Below are 14,271 nucleotides of genomic sequence, written 5' to 3' on the forward strand. Positions count from 1 at the left end.
GTGATCATCCCTTTCTTATTTCTCAGTTCCACCCAAATAACTTGCCTGGATGTATTTAAGGGAATATCTTCCCTCAGCACAGCTGCAATGCTATCCCTTATCAAAAATGCCACTCCCCCTCCTCTCTCACCTCCTTTTCTATCCTTCCTGTAGCATTTGTATCCTGGAACATTAAACTGCCAATCCTGCCCATCCCTGAGCCATGTTCCCGTAATTGCTATGATATCCCAGTCCCATGTGCATCTGCATTCCCTGTTAGGCCCCTTGCATTGAAATAAATTAATTTATTAGTCCTACCTTGTCCCTGCCTGCCCTGACTGTTTGACTCACTTCTGTTCTCAGCTGTACCCATCTCTTTCCTCATTATCTCCCTGGGTCCCACCCCCCCCACCTGACTAGTTCTAGCAAATTTCCTTGCCAGTACATTAGTCCCCTTCTAATTTAGGTGCAATCCATCCTTCTTGTACAGGTCACTTCTACCCCAAAAGAGATTCCAATGATCCAAAAATGTGAGTCCTTCTCCCATACTCTAGCTCTTCAGCCATGCATTCATCTGCTCTATCCTCCTATTCCTGCCCTCACTAGCTCAAAGCACTGGGAGTAATCCAGATATTACTACCCTTGAGGACCTCATTTTTAAATTTTTGCCTAACTCTCTGTAATCTCCCTTCAGAGTCTCAACCTTTTCCCTTCCAATGTCGTTGGTTCCAATGTGGACAATGACCTCCTGCTGGCCCCTCTCCCCCATGAGAACATTCTTGATCCTGAGACATCCTTGATCCTGGCACCAGGAAAACAACACACCATTCTGCTTTTTCTCTGCTGGCCACAGAAAAGTCTGTCTGTACCTCAGACTACAGAATCCCCTAACACAATTGATCTCTTGGAAGCTGATGTACCCCTCGTTGCATTAGAGCCTGTCTCAATACCAGAAACTTAGCTGTTCGTGCTACGTTTCCCTGAGAATCCATCACCCCCTACATTTTCCAAAACATCATACCTGTTTGAAATGGGTATATCCACAAAAGACTCCTGCACTAGCTGCCTACCTCTCTTACCTTTCCTGGAGTTAACCCATCTATGTGACTGTATCTGAGACTTTCCCCCTCTTCCTATAACTGCCATCCATCACATACTGTTGCTGCTGCAAATTCCTCATCGCTTCTATCTGTCTCTCCAACCGGTCCACTTGATCTGATAAGATTCGCATCCAACAGCATTTATGGCAGATATAATCCGCAGTAACCCTTAAACTCTCTTTAAACTCCCACATCTGACAAGAAGTGCATATCACTGCAAAGGCCATTTTTGCTCCTTCACAATCTACAGACTCAGAAAATAACACCGTCTTATTCCTCTACAAACATGCCCCAGATTAAATTAATAGCTATGACTTATATTTTAAGTTTAATCAAGATGTTAAGTTTCTCCAGCACTTTCAGTTTGTATTTGAGTTAGAGAGGCTGACAGATTCAGGGAGGGAATTTCAAAGTGTAGGGACGAGATGACTGAAGACACAGCTATGGAGAGAGGGGTAAGAAGATGGCTGGTGGAGGAAAAACTGCCCAAGAGACCAGATTGAGAGGAACTGAAAGTTCTGCCATGGAGTAGGGTTCAAGAAGGTAACAGAGTTATAATAGTAAAAGTCAGGAATGCATTTAAACACAAGACTGAGAATTTAAAACTGGAGTACTAGGCCACTGGGAACCAATGTAGATCAATAACATCAGGAAATGGTTGAGCAAGACTTGGTGAGGATTGGGGATACAGGCAAACAAAACAAAGTGATAACCTTTCAAATAATATTTCAAAATGTTATCTTTATTACCTCAATTACTTTTTGCCGTTCAACAAATTCAAACCGGTCACATGAAATAATTAGATTTAACAGAGCTGCCACATCACATTTTCCTGGTCCCCGTGTGTTGGCCTGTCCATGAGGCATATAGACCTGCAGAAAACAAAATACTGTCCATGATTCAACCACAACTCAAAATAAAATGCATCAAATCACTTTTAAAAAAAATTTAAATACAAAACACAGGCAGCATGGTGGCACAGTGGTTAGCACTGCTGACTCAGCACCATGGACCAGCATTCAATTCAAACTTTGGGTGATGTCTGTGTGAAGGCTACTCATTCTCCCTGTCTCTGCATGGGTTTCCTCTGGCATCCTCCCAAAGTCCAAGATGTGCTGGTGAGGTGGATTAGCCTTGGTAAATAGAATCATAGAAATGTATAGCACAGAAACAGACCCTTTGGACCAAACTGTCCATTCCGACCAGATATCCTAAATTAATTTAGTCCCATTTGCCAGCATTGGCCCATATTCCTCTAAACCCTTCCTATTCATGTACCCATCCAGATGTCTTTTAAATGTTGTAATTATACCAGCCTTCACCACTTCCTCTGGCAGCTCATTCCATACATGCATCGCTCTTTGTGTGAAAAAGTTGCCCCTTTTAAATCTTTACCCTCTCACCCTAAACCTATGTCCTTTAATTCTGGACTCCCCAAAACCAGGGAAAAGACCTTTTCTATTTACCCTAACCAAGCCCCTCATGACTTTATAAACCTCTCTAAGGTCACCCTTCAGCCTCTGATGCTCTTAGGAAAACAGCCCCAGCCTATTCAGCCTCACCCTATAGCTCAAACCATCCAACCCTCGCAACATCCTTGTCAATCTTTTCTGAACCCTTTCAAGTTTCACAACATCCTTCCTATATGAGAGAGAGACCAGAATTGCACACAATATTCCAAAAGTGGCCTAACTAGTGTCCTGTACAACTGCAATATACTCCTACTCCTATACTCAATGCTCTGAACAATAAAGGAAAGCATACTAAATGCCTTCTTCACTATCCTATCTACCTGAGACGCCACTTTCAAGGAGCTATGAACATGCATTCCAAGGGTGGGTTGTACAGCAGTACTCCCAAGGACTTTACCATTAAGTGTATAAGTATTGGTCTGATTTGCCTTTCCAAAATGCAGCACCTCACATTTATCTAAATTAAACTTGTGGGATTATCGAGTGGGAGTGTTGGGATGGGAGGATTGGTTCAGACTACATGGGACAAATTGCTTCTCTCTGCACTGTAGGGATTCCATTATATTCATCTGGAATAGAATCAATGTGCTTAGAAGTATAATTTGGGTAGGACATCCATACTATAGCCTTAAGGTTAAATTACAAACTGAGCTATTTATTCTGTCACAGACTTGAAAAGGAGACATATATGAGCTAGCACTGATGAACTAAACTTTTTCGGTGTTGAGAAACATAATTCTAACTCAGCCAATTTTAATGCACAATACAAGAGAGAATAGCTTCCAGGGTAGTGAGTTTTCCATCCTTAAAAAAAAGCTTGTTTGCCTACACTATATCTTTTCATGAAGTAACAATGTTAATCATATAATGAAGTATGGCAAGAAAAGCAGATTATAGCAGATGAACTGAACACATTGGGTGCACATTTATAGACAAATATATGAGTAAAAGCTTGTAAATTTGCAACTGATATGAAGTGAAATAAGTACCGCACTGTCATCAATTATTCTACTCTGCTTTCACTATGATACCGACTTGTTAGTAATGATGTCACAATTGGGTCACAATGAGAATGAATTAAACAGGAAAAGAACAAAGGGCACACCCAGACTTTAGAAATCTAAGATAAAATATTGTGGTTGAGGTTTAAGCACACTGCTTTAGAGCAAGTGACAGAATGTGTATTCTGCTTATGTGGTTCATAACATGGAAATTCTTGATTGAGATTGGTCCAGAATTTCAATTGTGCAAGAAAACAGGCACACAGGAACAGGGCCTGCACTACAGTTATTTAAAGTTGCAAGTAATTTTTGGCATATAGCCACAATATAATAAATCTAGCATTCAGCTTATGCTATCTGTGCTTTCCAGTGACCGCAAATCTGTTTTGGTAGGTTAGAAATATGTCATATCTTAAGCCACTTGAAAGAAGCCATCACCTCTTCACATACATGCGCACTAGCAATGGAAAAAATAAACTTTCCGTTGAGCACTTATAACACAAATGGCTGCAACCAGTACTGTGATAACATTAACATTAAGATATCTAATGTATTGAGCTCTCTGGTGCAGGGAATAGATGGGAAAAGGGAGATTACGTACCAATCTGGGGATAAAAAAATCCCTCTACACAACAATATCACTGCAATTGGGAAGAGATTGTAGAGAATGACACTGCAAGAATCAGCCAAAAGATTTTCAGTCTTTTTATTACGTTTATGTACAAATAGCTTGTGGATTTATAACATAGAGTCATAGAGATGTACAGCATGGAAACAGACCCTTCGGTCCAACCTGCTATGCTGGCCAGATATCCCAACCCAATCTAGTCCCACCTGCCAGCACATGGTCCATATCCCTCCAAACCCTTCCTATTCATATACCCATCCAAATGCCTCTTAAATGTTGCAATTGTACCAGCCTCCACCACTTCCTCTGGCAGCTCATTCCATACCCGTACCACCGTCTGTGTGAAAAAGTTGTCCCTTAGATCTCTTTTATATCTTTCCCCTCTCACCCTAAACCTATGCCCTCTAGTTCTGGACTCCCCGACCCCAGGGAAAAGACTTTGCCTATTTACCCTATCTATGCCCCTCATAATTTTGTAAGCCTCTATAAGGTCACCCCTCAGCCTCTGACACTCCAGGGAAAACAGCCCCAGCCTGTTCAGCCTCTCCCTACAGCTCAAATACTCCATAGCTACAAATAAATTGTTAAAGATTGTCCAATCTCCTGCTGCTTTTGGGTTCAAGCTGTCACAATTCAGCTGAATGTAATTCCCTGTAGTAAAGGTGATCCAATGGTTTTTGTGTTAATTTTGTTATTGCAATAGGGTCAAAATGATTAGTTAGATGCCTGGATGGCCAACAATTTGGCAACTGGATATTTGTACCAGGTATTTCATTTCTGGAAGCACTGTTCACAACAACATTCTGAGGGGCCGGGAAGAAAAGGGTCCTATTTACAAGGTTTCTGATAAGGCCAATCTTTTCGTGTGTGAATCTATAGGAATTTCAACACGTATACTGACCAGTGGTGATAGGTTTGCTGTAGACAGTAGTAGAGAACCTCTGACCAATTTATAAACTAGTTCATTGAGGAAAAGGAGCTTATTCATTTCATACCTAATTTTGCTGCTGATGTGATGCCAAACATATAGGTTGTATATCCCAAATACTGATAGATATTAACAGGCAGCATGTGCCTTTGGCTGTTTGTAACAAACAGCAAGTCTCTTCAGATTTGTTACTAACAAGTTACTAACTGTACTAAACAACCTACACTTGCAAAACTTGCAACACATTTTAACATTAGACATGTTTCTGCAATTAGAGAACAGTTGTTGGATACTTCTGAATTGTGGTGGAATTTTGCTGATAACCAATTTAAGATTGTCAGTTAGGATGCAGTGTGGCACACCTGTGTTTAATGGGTGACACATGCATTTATACAGAGAGCTGATCTTTGTAAACAAAGAACACATACATACAATTTAAAATCTTCAAATATTGGAACATTGTTTGAGAAACAATGACATCATGAATTATATATGACTGGCCATGTGACCGGAAGCCTATGGTTTTGAGCTTTCTTTCACAAGTTACAGAGAAAAAAAAGTACAAAAGGATCGGTAAAACTTGCATCTCTTCACAGATGGAAAATGGGAGAATTTTGTTTATTTTCTTGTGTAGTTAGAGTTCAGAGACATTAGATATATATGTCTTCATCAAATCCAATTAAATAATAAATTAAAATAATATTTGCTTGCCAGATTTGAATACTTTTACATTATCACTACATCCATGGGCAGAAGGAAAGAGAGGGAGGAAAGTGATTTTCATACAAAGTATTAGAACAGATTGAGAATATTTTGGGGCTACACAACAGGTGACACATTATATAGGAATAAAACCGTAGACTTCTGGTTAGTGTGTCTGCAGCAGTAAAGCTGCACTAGCCACTTAATGTATTCATTGACACATTGCTGGGGTTCGAAATGATAGCCGTCCCTCGCTATTCACGTGGCACCTCTGCGATAGAAAGCTATGGGCCACATTTCCTGAAAAGTCTGGTTGCTGTGTGCAACGGCTTGTGACAGACACTACACCGTTCCTTTAAGTTTGTGCCCTGCATCTTTGATTGCAACATTGCTTGATGAGGTCTGTATGAGATGGTTTTGAGAAAGAATGGAAAGTCATTTAATCAGCATCAATAGCAGCTATAAATCCGCTATATCTCTGGGACAGAGATATGTGAGCACTCCAGGAAATTCTCCACCCAGTTCTCCGAATGCTGACTAAAGTGATCTCTCTTTCAGAAAAGTCGTTCTTTTACAAAGCTCCCTGCAGCCTCAGGCTTGGTGTACTGAAAGCTGTCCATAGATTGTAATTTAAGATTGTATGCAGTTTCAGTGAGTCCTTTAACATTTTAAAACACATAACCTAGATCTCTCAGTAAGTGTTAATTTTATTGCAAGCACCCGTCTATACTGGTTTCGCTGTACTTCAAAAATGGATCATAGCAGTACCAAAACTAATTATTGTCCATAATTAAGCATATTACTGCTAATATGTGCAAATTTTAACTTGTCATCGTAGTCTATTGAAATGAACACAACCGTAAAGACAGACGAACATTTTCAGCAAAATAAAAGTCACAGAAATAGCCTACATTTTGAAATAAGAACCAGAACGAACAATGTGTTTGCACAGTACAGGTTCAGGTTTTACACATTAAGTTACTGCAATCAGAAAATTTACTAATAATTACAACTGTTTATCACATTTCTGTGGATAAAACTTAACATAAAACATACTTTTGCCACTTCCCAAGCCTGCTTCGGCCACAGTGGAGGAGAACAGTTGCCCCAGTATATCACATTGTTTTGAATTGTATGATGTTTCAGAATTTCTCTTTTCCATACTTCGCACAAAGGGCATGCTCCCTGAAACTGAAGAAATTCATGTGTTGTAAGGAATTGGATAAGTTTACAGAATTTTTTAAATGAGGAACATCAAATACAATATCAAGAAATGTTTGAAGTTACAAAATTCTGCAATTCAAAATCAGGTCAAAAGATGAAAAATTGTAACACATGATGTAAGGCTAATGTATACAGACATTACAAACAACTGCAATTGCAAGCTTGTACCGTTAACATGGGAACACCACCACTTGTAAATTCCCCTCTAAGGCACTCACCATCCTGACTTGGAAATATATCACTGTTCCTTCAATGTCACTGGGTCAAAATCCAAATTCCCTCCTTTAGGGCATTGTGGGTCAACCTACAATATATGGACTGCAGGGGTTCAAGAAGGCAGCTCACCACACCTTCTCAAGAGTACCTAGGCATGGGCAATGAAATGCTGGCCAGCTAGTGATGTTTACATCTCATGAGTGAATCGAAAAATTATCAGCTGAAGTTCCGTGATATTGCATCTAGAGAAATCAACACTACACATTCTTTTCATTTGTAGTTATATTTTTTTATTGACAGATGAGGGCATCGCTGGCTAGGCCAGTATTTATTGCCTATCCTTAATTGCCCAGAGGGCAGTTCAGAGTCAGCCACATTGCTATGGTTCTGAAATCACATGTAGACCAGACCAGAGAAGGATGGCAGTTTCCTTCCCTGAGGACATTGGTGAACCAGATGGGTTCTTCTGATGATGGTTTCATGGTCATCATTAGACTCATAACTCCAGATTTTTAAAAAATTGAACTCCAATTCCACAATCTGCCCTGGGTCCCCAGAACATTACCTGGGTCTCTGGATTAACAGTTCAACGATAATACCACTTCTTCAGAATATCACACCAAGTTACTTTGAAATAGCACATAACAGCCTTACATTGCTGCTTCAATAACCCTTTGTTTTAAAGGCATTTGTCAAAACCTACCAATTTGATTAAGCTTTTCTTTATCTGTCTTAATATCTCCTTATGTGGCTCAGTGTTGATTTTTATTTGATAACATTTTTGAGAAAAGTTACGAGATGTTTCATAGTATTCAGAGGTACTATATAAATGCAGCTTATTATGTTCATTCAGGTCAGTGACGCATCTGCACCAAAAGGTTTGGTTAAGGCAGAGGCTTAGCAGCTTTAAGAGCTTTGTATTTAGCAATGCAAGGTTTTAGCAGTCATCAAAACAATCGGTAGCTTTTCAAAGCTTAGGTCCAATTAATGGGTGACAAGGTCAGATGAGATTGGAAGAAATTTACGCAGCCATGGCACACTGGTTGGAATTTTTTTTAAAAAGTCAGTTTGGAAGTTATTCGAAGTTTGAGTCAGGTCATGGATTGCCAGACAAGAGGAGGCACTTAGAACATTTAACATAAATTTCTGACAACTTGGAATAGAGCAGTTTGTATTCACTTGAATTACACACCACACATAAACATTTGGAACTCTGGAGATTAAGTATTTAAAGCACTGTGTAACACAAACATGTTATATTAACCTTACTCAGAGAAGTCCGGAAAGTGGATTTTTTTCGAGTTTGGCGGAAATATCTGCAGTGGTTTCTTTATAAAAGGTCATTGAAGTTTTGGGCCCATTATCTAAGGAAATGATATATCTGCATTTGAGGCTGTCCAGAGGATGTTCCCTAGACGGATATCAGGTATTAGGAGAAAGTGAGGACTGCAGATGCTGGAAAGTGCATCAGAGTTGAGAAGTGCAGCACTGGAAAAGAACAGCAGGTCAGGCAGCACCTGTGGAGCAGGAGCTGTTCCAGGCATAAGCCCTTCTTCAGGAATGTGAAGGGGGAAGGGGGCTGAGAGACAAATAAAGGGGTGGGGGTGGGGGGAACGCAGATAGGAAGGTGATGGGTAGATGCAGGTGGGGGTTGATGGTGATAGGTCGGAGAATAGGGTGGAGCGGATAGGTGGGAAGTAAAATGGACAGGTAGGACAGGTCAAGAGGGCAGTGCCAAGTTGGAATGTTGGATCTGGGATGAGGTGGGGGAGGGGAGATTTGGAAACTGGAGAATCAGTGTTGGTGCCATGTGGTTATATGGCCCCGAGATGGAAATTGGTCGATGGCTTTGATTTGGCAGTGGAGGAGGCCCAGGACTTGTATGTCCTTGAGGGAGTGGGAGGGAGAGTTGACGTGATTGGCCACAGGGCAGTGAGACTGTTTGGTGCGGGTATCCCAGAGATGTTCCCTGAACCGCTCTGCAAGTTGGCATTCTGTCTCCCTGATGTAGAGGAGACCATATTGAGAGCAGTAGATGAGGTGGGTGGATGTGCAGGAAAATCTCCACTGGATTTGAAATGATCCTTTAGGGCTTTAGATGGAACTGAGGGAGAGGTGTGGGTGCAGGTTTTACACCTCTTGTGGCAGCAAGGGAAGGTGCCGGGTGTGGAGGATGGGTTGGTATGGGGGCATGGATCTAACAAGGTTGAGGGAATGGTCTCTGCAGAATGCTGATAGGGGTGTAGAGGGAAATTTATCTCTGGTGGTGGGATCTGATTGTAGGTGACGGAAATGGCGGAGGATAATGCGCTTTATCCAGAGATTTGTGAGGTGGAAGGTGAGGACTGGGGGTTTCTATCCTTGTTATAATCAGAGGGATGGGGCTCAAGGGCAGAGGTGTGGTAAGTGGAGGAGATGCACTGGAGGGCATTGTTGATCACATGGGAGGGAAAAAAGAATTGCTCCTCCTGGGAGCAGATACTGCAGAGGCAGAGGAATTGGGAGTAAGGGATCACTTTTTTATAGGGGGATGGGAGGAGGTGTAGTCCAGCTAGCTATGGGAGTTGGTGGGTTTGGAGTAGATGTCCGTGTTCAGTCAGTCACCGGAGTCTGAGACGGAGAGGGCCAGGAAGGGGCGGGAGGTGTCCAAGATGGTCCATGTGAATTTCAGGACAGGGTTGAAAGTGTTGGTAAAGTTGATGAATTGTTCAGCCTCCTTGTGGGAGCACGAGGTGGCGATGATACAGTCATCAGTCTAGTGGAGGAAAAGGTAGGGAATGGTGCCGGTATAACTGCACCAGATGGACTGTTCCACGTATCCGACGAAGAGGCAGACATAGTGAGTGAGTGCCCATGGCTACCCCTCTGGTCTGTAGGAAGTGGGAGGATTCAAAAGAGAAGTTGTTGAGGGTGAGGACCAGTTCTGCCAATCGAATGAGTGTGTCAGTGGAGGAGTACTGGTTGGGTTGGTGGGAGAGGAAGAAGCGAAGGACTTGAACGTTGGAGGTTGAACAATTCATCAACTTCACCAACACCTTTCGCCCTGACCTCAAGTTCACCCAGACCACCTCCCTCCCTTTCCTGGACCTCTCTGTCTCGGTCTCCAGTGACCGACTCAACATGGACATTTCAAACCCGATTCCCACAGCTACCTGGACTACACCTCCTGCCACACCCTCTCCTGTAAAAACACGATCCCTTGCTCCCAAATCCTCCTCCACTGCATTATCTGCTCTCAGGAGGTGCAATTTCACTCCAGGACATCCCAGATGTCCTCCTATTTCAAGAACCGCAAATTCCCCTCTCACGTGATTAATAATGCCCATCAGCACATCTCCTCCAATTCCTGCATCTCTGCCCTCAAACCTCACCCCTCCAACCACAACAAGGATAGGATCCCATGGTCCTCACCTTCCACCCGACCAATCTTTAGACACAGCGCATTTCCACCACCTTCACACAGACCCCACCACCAAAGATATATTTCCCTCTCCACCTCATCTGCGTTTCGCAAAGACCACTCCTTCTGCAACTCCCTCGTTAGGTCAATGCCCCCCACCAACCCACCCTCCACATTAGGCATCTTCCCTTGCTGTCGCAAGAGGTGCAAAACCTGAACCCACGCCTCCCCTTCACCTCTGTCCAAGGCCCTAAAGGATCATTTCAAATCTGGTGGAGCTTTTCCTGCACATCCACCCATCTCATCTACTGTGCCTGTGGTTTTTGATGTGGTCTCCTCTGCATCGGGGAGACAGGACACTGACTCACAGAGTGGTTTAGCGAACATCTCTGGGACATACACATTAAACAACCCCAGCCACATTGCGGCCAACCATTTCAACTCCCCCTCCCACTCCCCCAAGGACATGCAAGTCTTGGCCTGCTCCACCACCAAAACAAAGCCACCCACCAACTGGAGGAAGAGCGCTTTATCTTCTGCCTCGGGATGCTACAACCACACGGCATCAACAATTACATCACCAGTTTCCAAATCACCCTTCCCCCAACCTCATTCCAGATTCAACCCTCCAACTTGGCACAGCCCTCTTGATCTGTCCTACCTGTCCATTTTACTTTCTACCTATTCATTCCACCCTCCCCACGAACCTGTCACAATTACTTCCCAACTGCATTCATCTACTGCTTTCCCAGCTACCTTCCCCCCAGCTCCCCCCCCCCCCCCCCATTTCTCAGCCCCCTTCCACCCCTACATTTCTGATGAAGTGTTTATGTCCAAAACAACAACTCTCCTGCTCCTCGGGTACTGCCTGACCTGCTGGTCTTTTCCAGCGCCACACTTTTCGACCCTCAGGTACTTCAGGGACTATGTTATGGGAATAGGTTGCATAGATTTGGGTCTGTATTTGTTGGAATATAGAAGAATGACAGGTGACCTTATTGAAGTATACAAGATTACAAGAGGCCATACAGTCATAGAGATGGAAACAGATCCTTCGGTCCAACTTGTCCATGCTGCCCAAATATTCTAACCTAATCTTGTCCCATTTGCCAGCACTTGGCCCATATCCCTCTAAATCCTTCCTATTCATATACCCATCCAGATGCCTTTTAAATGCTGCAATTGTACCAGCCTCCACCACTTCCTCTGTGTGAAAACGTTGCCCCTTAGGTCCCTTTTATATCTTTCATCCTCACCGTGAACCTACGCCCTCTAGTTCTGGTCTCCCCATGCCAGGGAAAAAACCTTGTCTTTTTACCCAATCCATACCCCTCATGATTTTATAAACCTCTATAAGGTCGCCCCTCAGCCTCTGACACTCCAGGGAAAACAGCCCCAGCCTACTCGACCTCTCCCTATAGCTCAAATCCTCCAAGCCTGGCAACATCCTTGTAAATCTTTTCTGAACCCTTTCAAGTTTCACAATATCATTACGATAGAAAGGAGACTAGAATTGCACACAATATTCCAAAAGCAGCCTAACCAGTGTCTTGTACAGCTGCAACATGACATCCCAACTCTGTTACTCAATGCTCTGACCAATAGAGGAAAGCATACCAAATGCCTTCTTCATTATCCTATCTACCTGCAACTTTACTTTCAAGGAACTACGAACCTGCACTCCAAGGTCTCTTTATTCAGCAACACTCCCTAGGTACTTATATTAAGTGTATAAGTTCTGTTCTGATTTGCCTTTACAAAATGCAGCACCTCACATTTACCTAAATTAAACACCATCTGCCACTCCTCAGCCCATTGGCCCATCTGACCAAGATCCTGTTGTAATCTGAGGTAACCTTTTACACTGTCCATGACATCTCCAATTTTGATGTCATCTGCAAACTTACTAACTATTCCTCCTATGTTCACATCCAAATCATTTATGTAAATGATGACAAGCAGTGGACTCAGCACCGATCCTTGTGGTACACCACTGTTCACAGGCCATCAGTCTGAAAAGCAACCCTCCACCATCAGCCTCTGTCTTCTATCTTTGAGCCAGTTCTGTATCCAAAAGGCTAGTTCTCCTTATATTCCATGAGATCTAACCTTGCTAACCAGTCTCCCTTGAGGAACCTTGTCGAATGCCTTATGAAATCCATATGGACCATGTCTACTGCTCTGCCCTCATCAATCCACTTTGTTATTTCTTCAAAAAACTCTTATCAAGATCGTGAGACATGATTTCCCACACACAAAGCCTTGTTAACTATCCCTAATCAGTCCTTGCCTCTCCAAATACATGTACATCCTGTCCCTCAGGATTCCCTCTGACAATTTGCCCACCACCAATGTCAGCCTCACCAGTCTATAGTTCCCTGGCTTTTCCTTACCACCTTTCTTAAACAGCGGCACCATGTTAGCCAACCTCCAGTCTTCTGGTACCTCACCTGTGACTATCGATGATACAAATATTTCAGTAAGGGGCCCTAGCTTCCCACAGAGTTCTAGGGTGCATCTGATCAGGTCCTGGGGACTTATCCATTTCTAAGCGTTTCGAAACATCCAGCATGTCCTCCTCTGTAATATGGACATTTTTCAAGATGTCATCACCTATTTCCCCACATTCTATATTCTTGGCAAGATAGATGCAGAAAGTTTGTTTACCTTTCTGGGAGATTCCAGGACCAGAGGACACAATCTCAGAATAAAGGCTTGCACAGTTAAGACAGAAATGAAAAGGAATTACTTCTGTCAGGAGGGTAGTTGATCTGTGGAATTATTTATAGTCGAAGGCTGTTAAGGCTGGATCATTAAGTAATTTAAGGCTGAGATAGACAGATTTTTAATCACTTAAGGAAATCAAGGAATTGGGAACAAGACTGAAAAGTGGCATTCAGGACCATCAAATAAGCCACAATCTCACTGAATGTTGAGAGCTTACACAATACACTTCTGCTCGCATGTCTTCCAGTTTTATGGAAAGTTAAGTGTGGATCTTGAAGGCCTTCTTTTATAAAACAATGTCTCCTGCAAATCTGCTATCTGACTACTGCCTGCCTTGCTGTAGACGGTCCCACCCCCAACCCACAACCTGAAACATTGACTTCTCCACCTCCTGATGCTGTCTGGCTTGCTGTGTTCTTCCAGCCTCCTGCTTGTCTACCGTAGATCATTACTGGGGCTGTTTTAAACAATGACTGGTTGAGAGAGAGATTCTTGTCTTTTATCTCATTCAACTGGAAGAAATCCTGTTAAGAAAAAAAGCTGCTCAATTGATTGTTTGCATTTCTGAAAAGAAAACCCCCTTGTTGAGTTCAGGGCGAAGCCTTTTTATTCTTTGGAAGAATGACTATTAGAAAATCTCAAGGTTGCATTTCCTGCATCTGTATGACTTTGGAGGCATCTATGCAAAATTAGTGACTTGACAACATGTGCCAGGACACAAGTACCAGAGTCCAGAACATTCTACTCTATATCCTTTCACCCTCAGAATAGTTCATTAACCCAAGTATTTTCCTTAGACAGCTAATCTCTGCAGTCAAAAGTTTTTTTTTTCTCTTTTATTGAATAGGATCTGCACTTACTGTATATTTGCATTTGCTATTTTGGGTGCATTTA

General features: G+C 42.7%; 1 protein-coding gene across 3 annotated transcripts in view; it reads right to left on the bottom strand.

Moving 5' to 3' along the window:
* LOC140486249 (uncharacterized protein CXorf38-like) overlaps positions 1 to 14,271 on the bottom strand; it is an 85,930-nt gene that overhangs the window by 67,814 nt on the left and 3,845 nt on the right. For all 3 annotated transcript variants that reach the window (XM_072585141.1, XM_072585142.1, XM_072585140.1), the window contains exons 2-3: positions 6,867 to 7,001; positions 1,829 to 1,951 (exon numbers count right to left, since the gene is read on the bottom strand). In XM_072585141.1, the coding sequence (XP_072441242.1) occupies positions 1,829 to 1,951; positions 6,867 to 7,001 (258 nt within the window). The remainder of the gene's footprint in view (positions 1 to 1,828; positions 1,952 to 6,866; positions 7,002 to 14,271) is intronic.

Source organism: Chiloscyllium punctatum, chromosome 15 (genome assembly GCF_047496795.1).
Source record: "Chiloscyllium punctatum isolate Juve2018m chromosome 15, sChiPun1.3, whole genome shotgun sequence".
Classification (NCBI taxonomy): domain Eukaryota; kingdom Metazoa; phylum Chordata; class Chondrichthyes; order Orectolobiformes; family Hemiscylliidae; genus Chiloscyllium; species Chiloscyllium punctatum.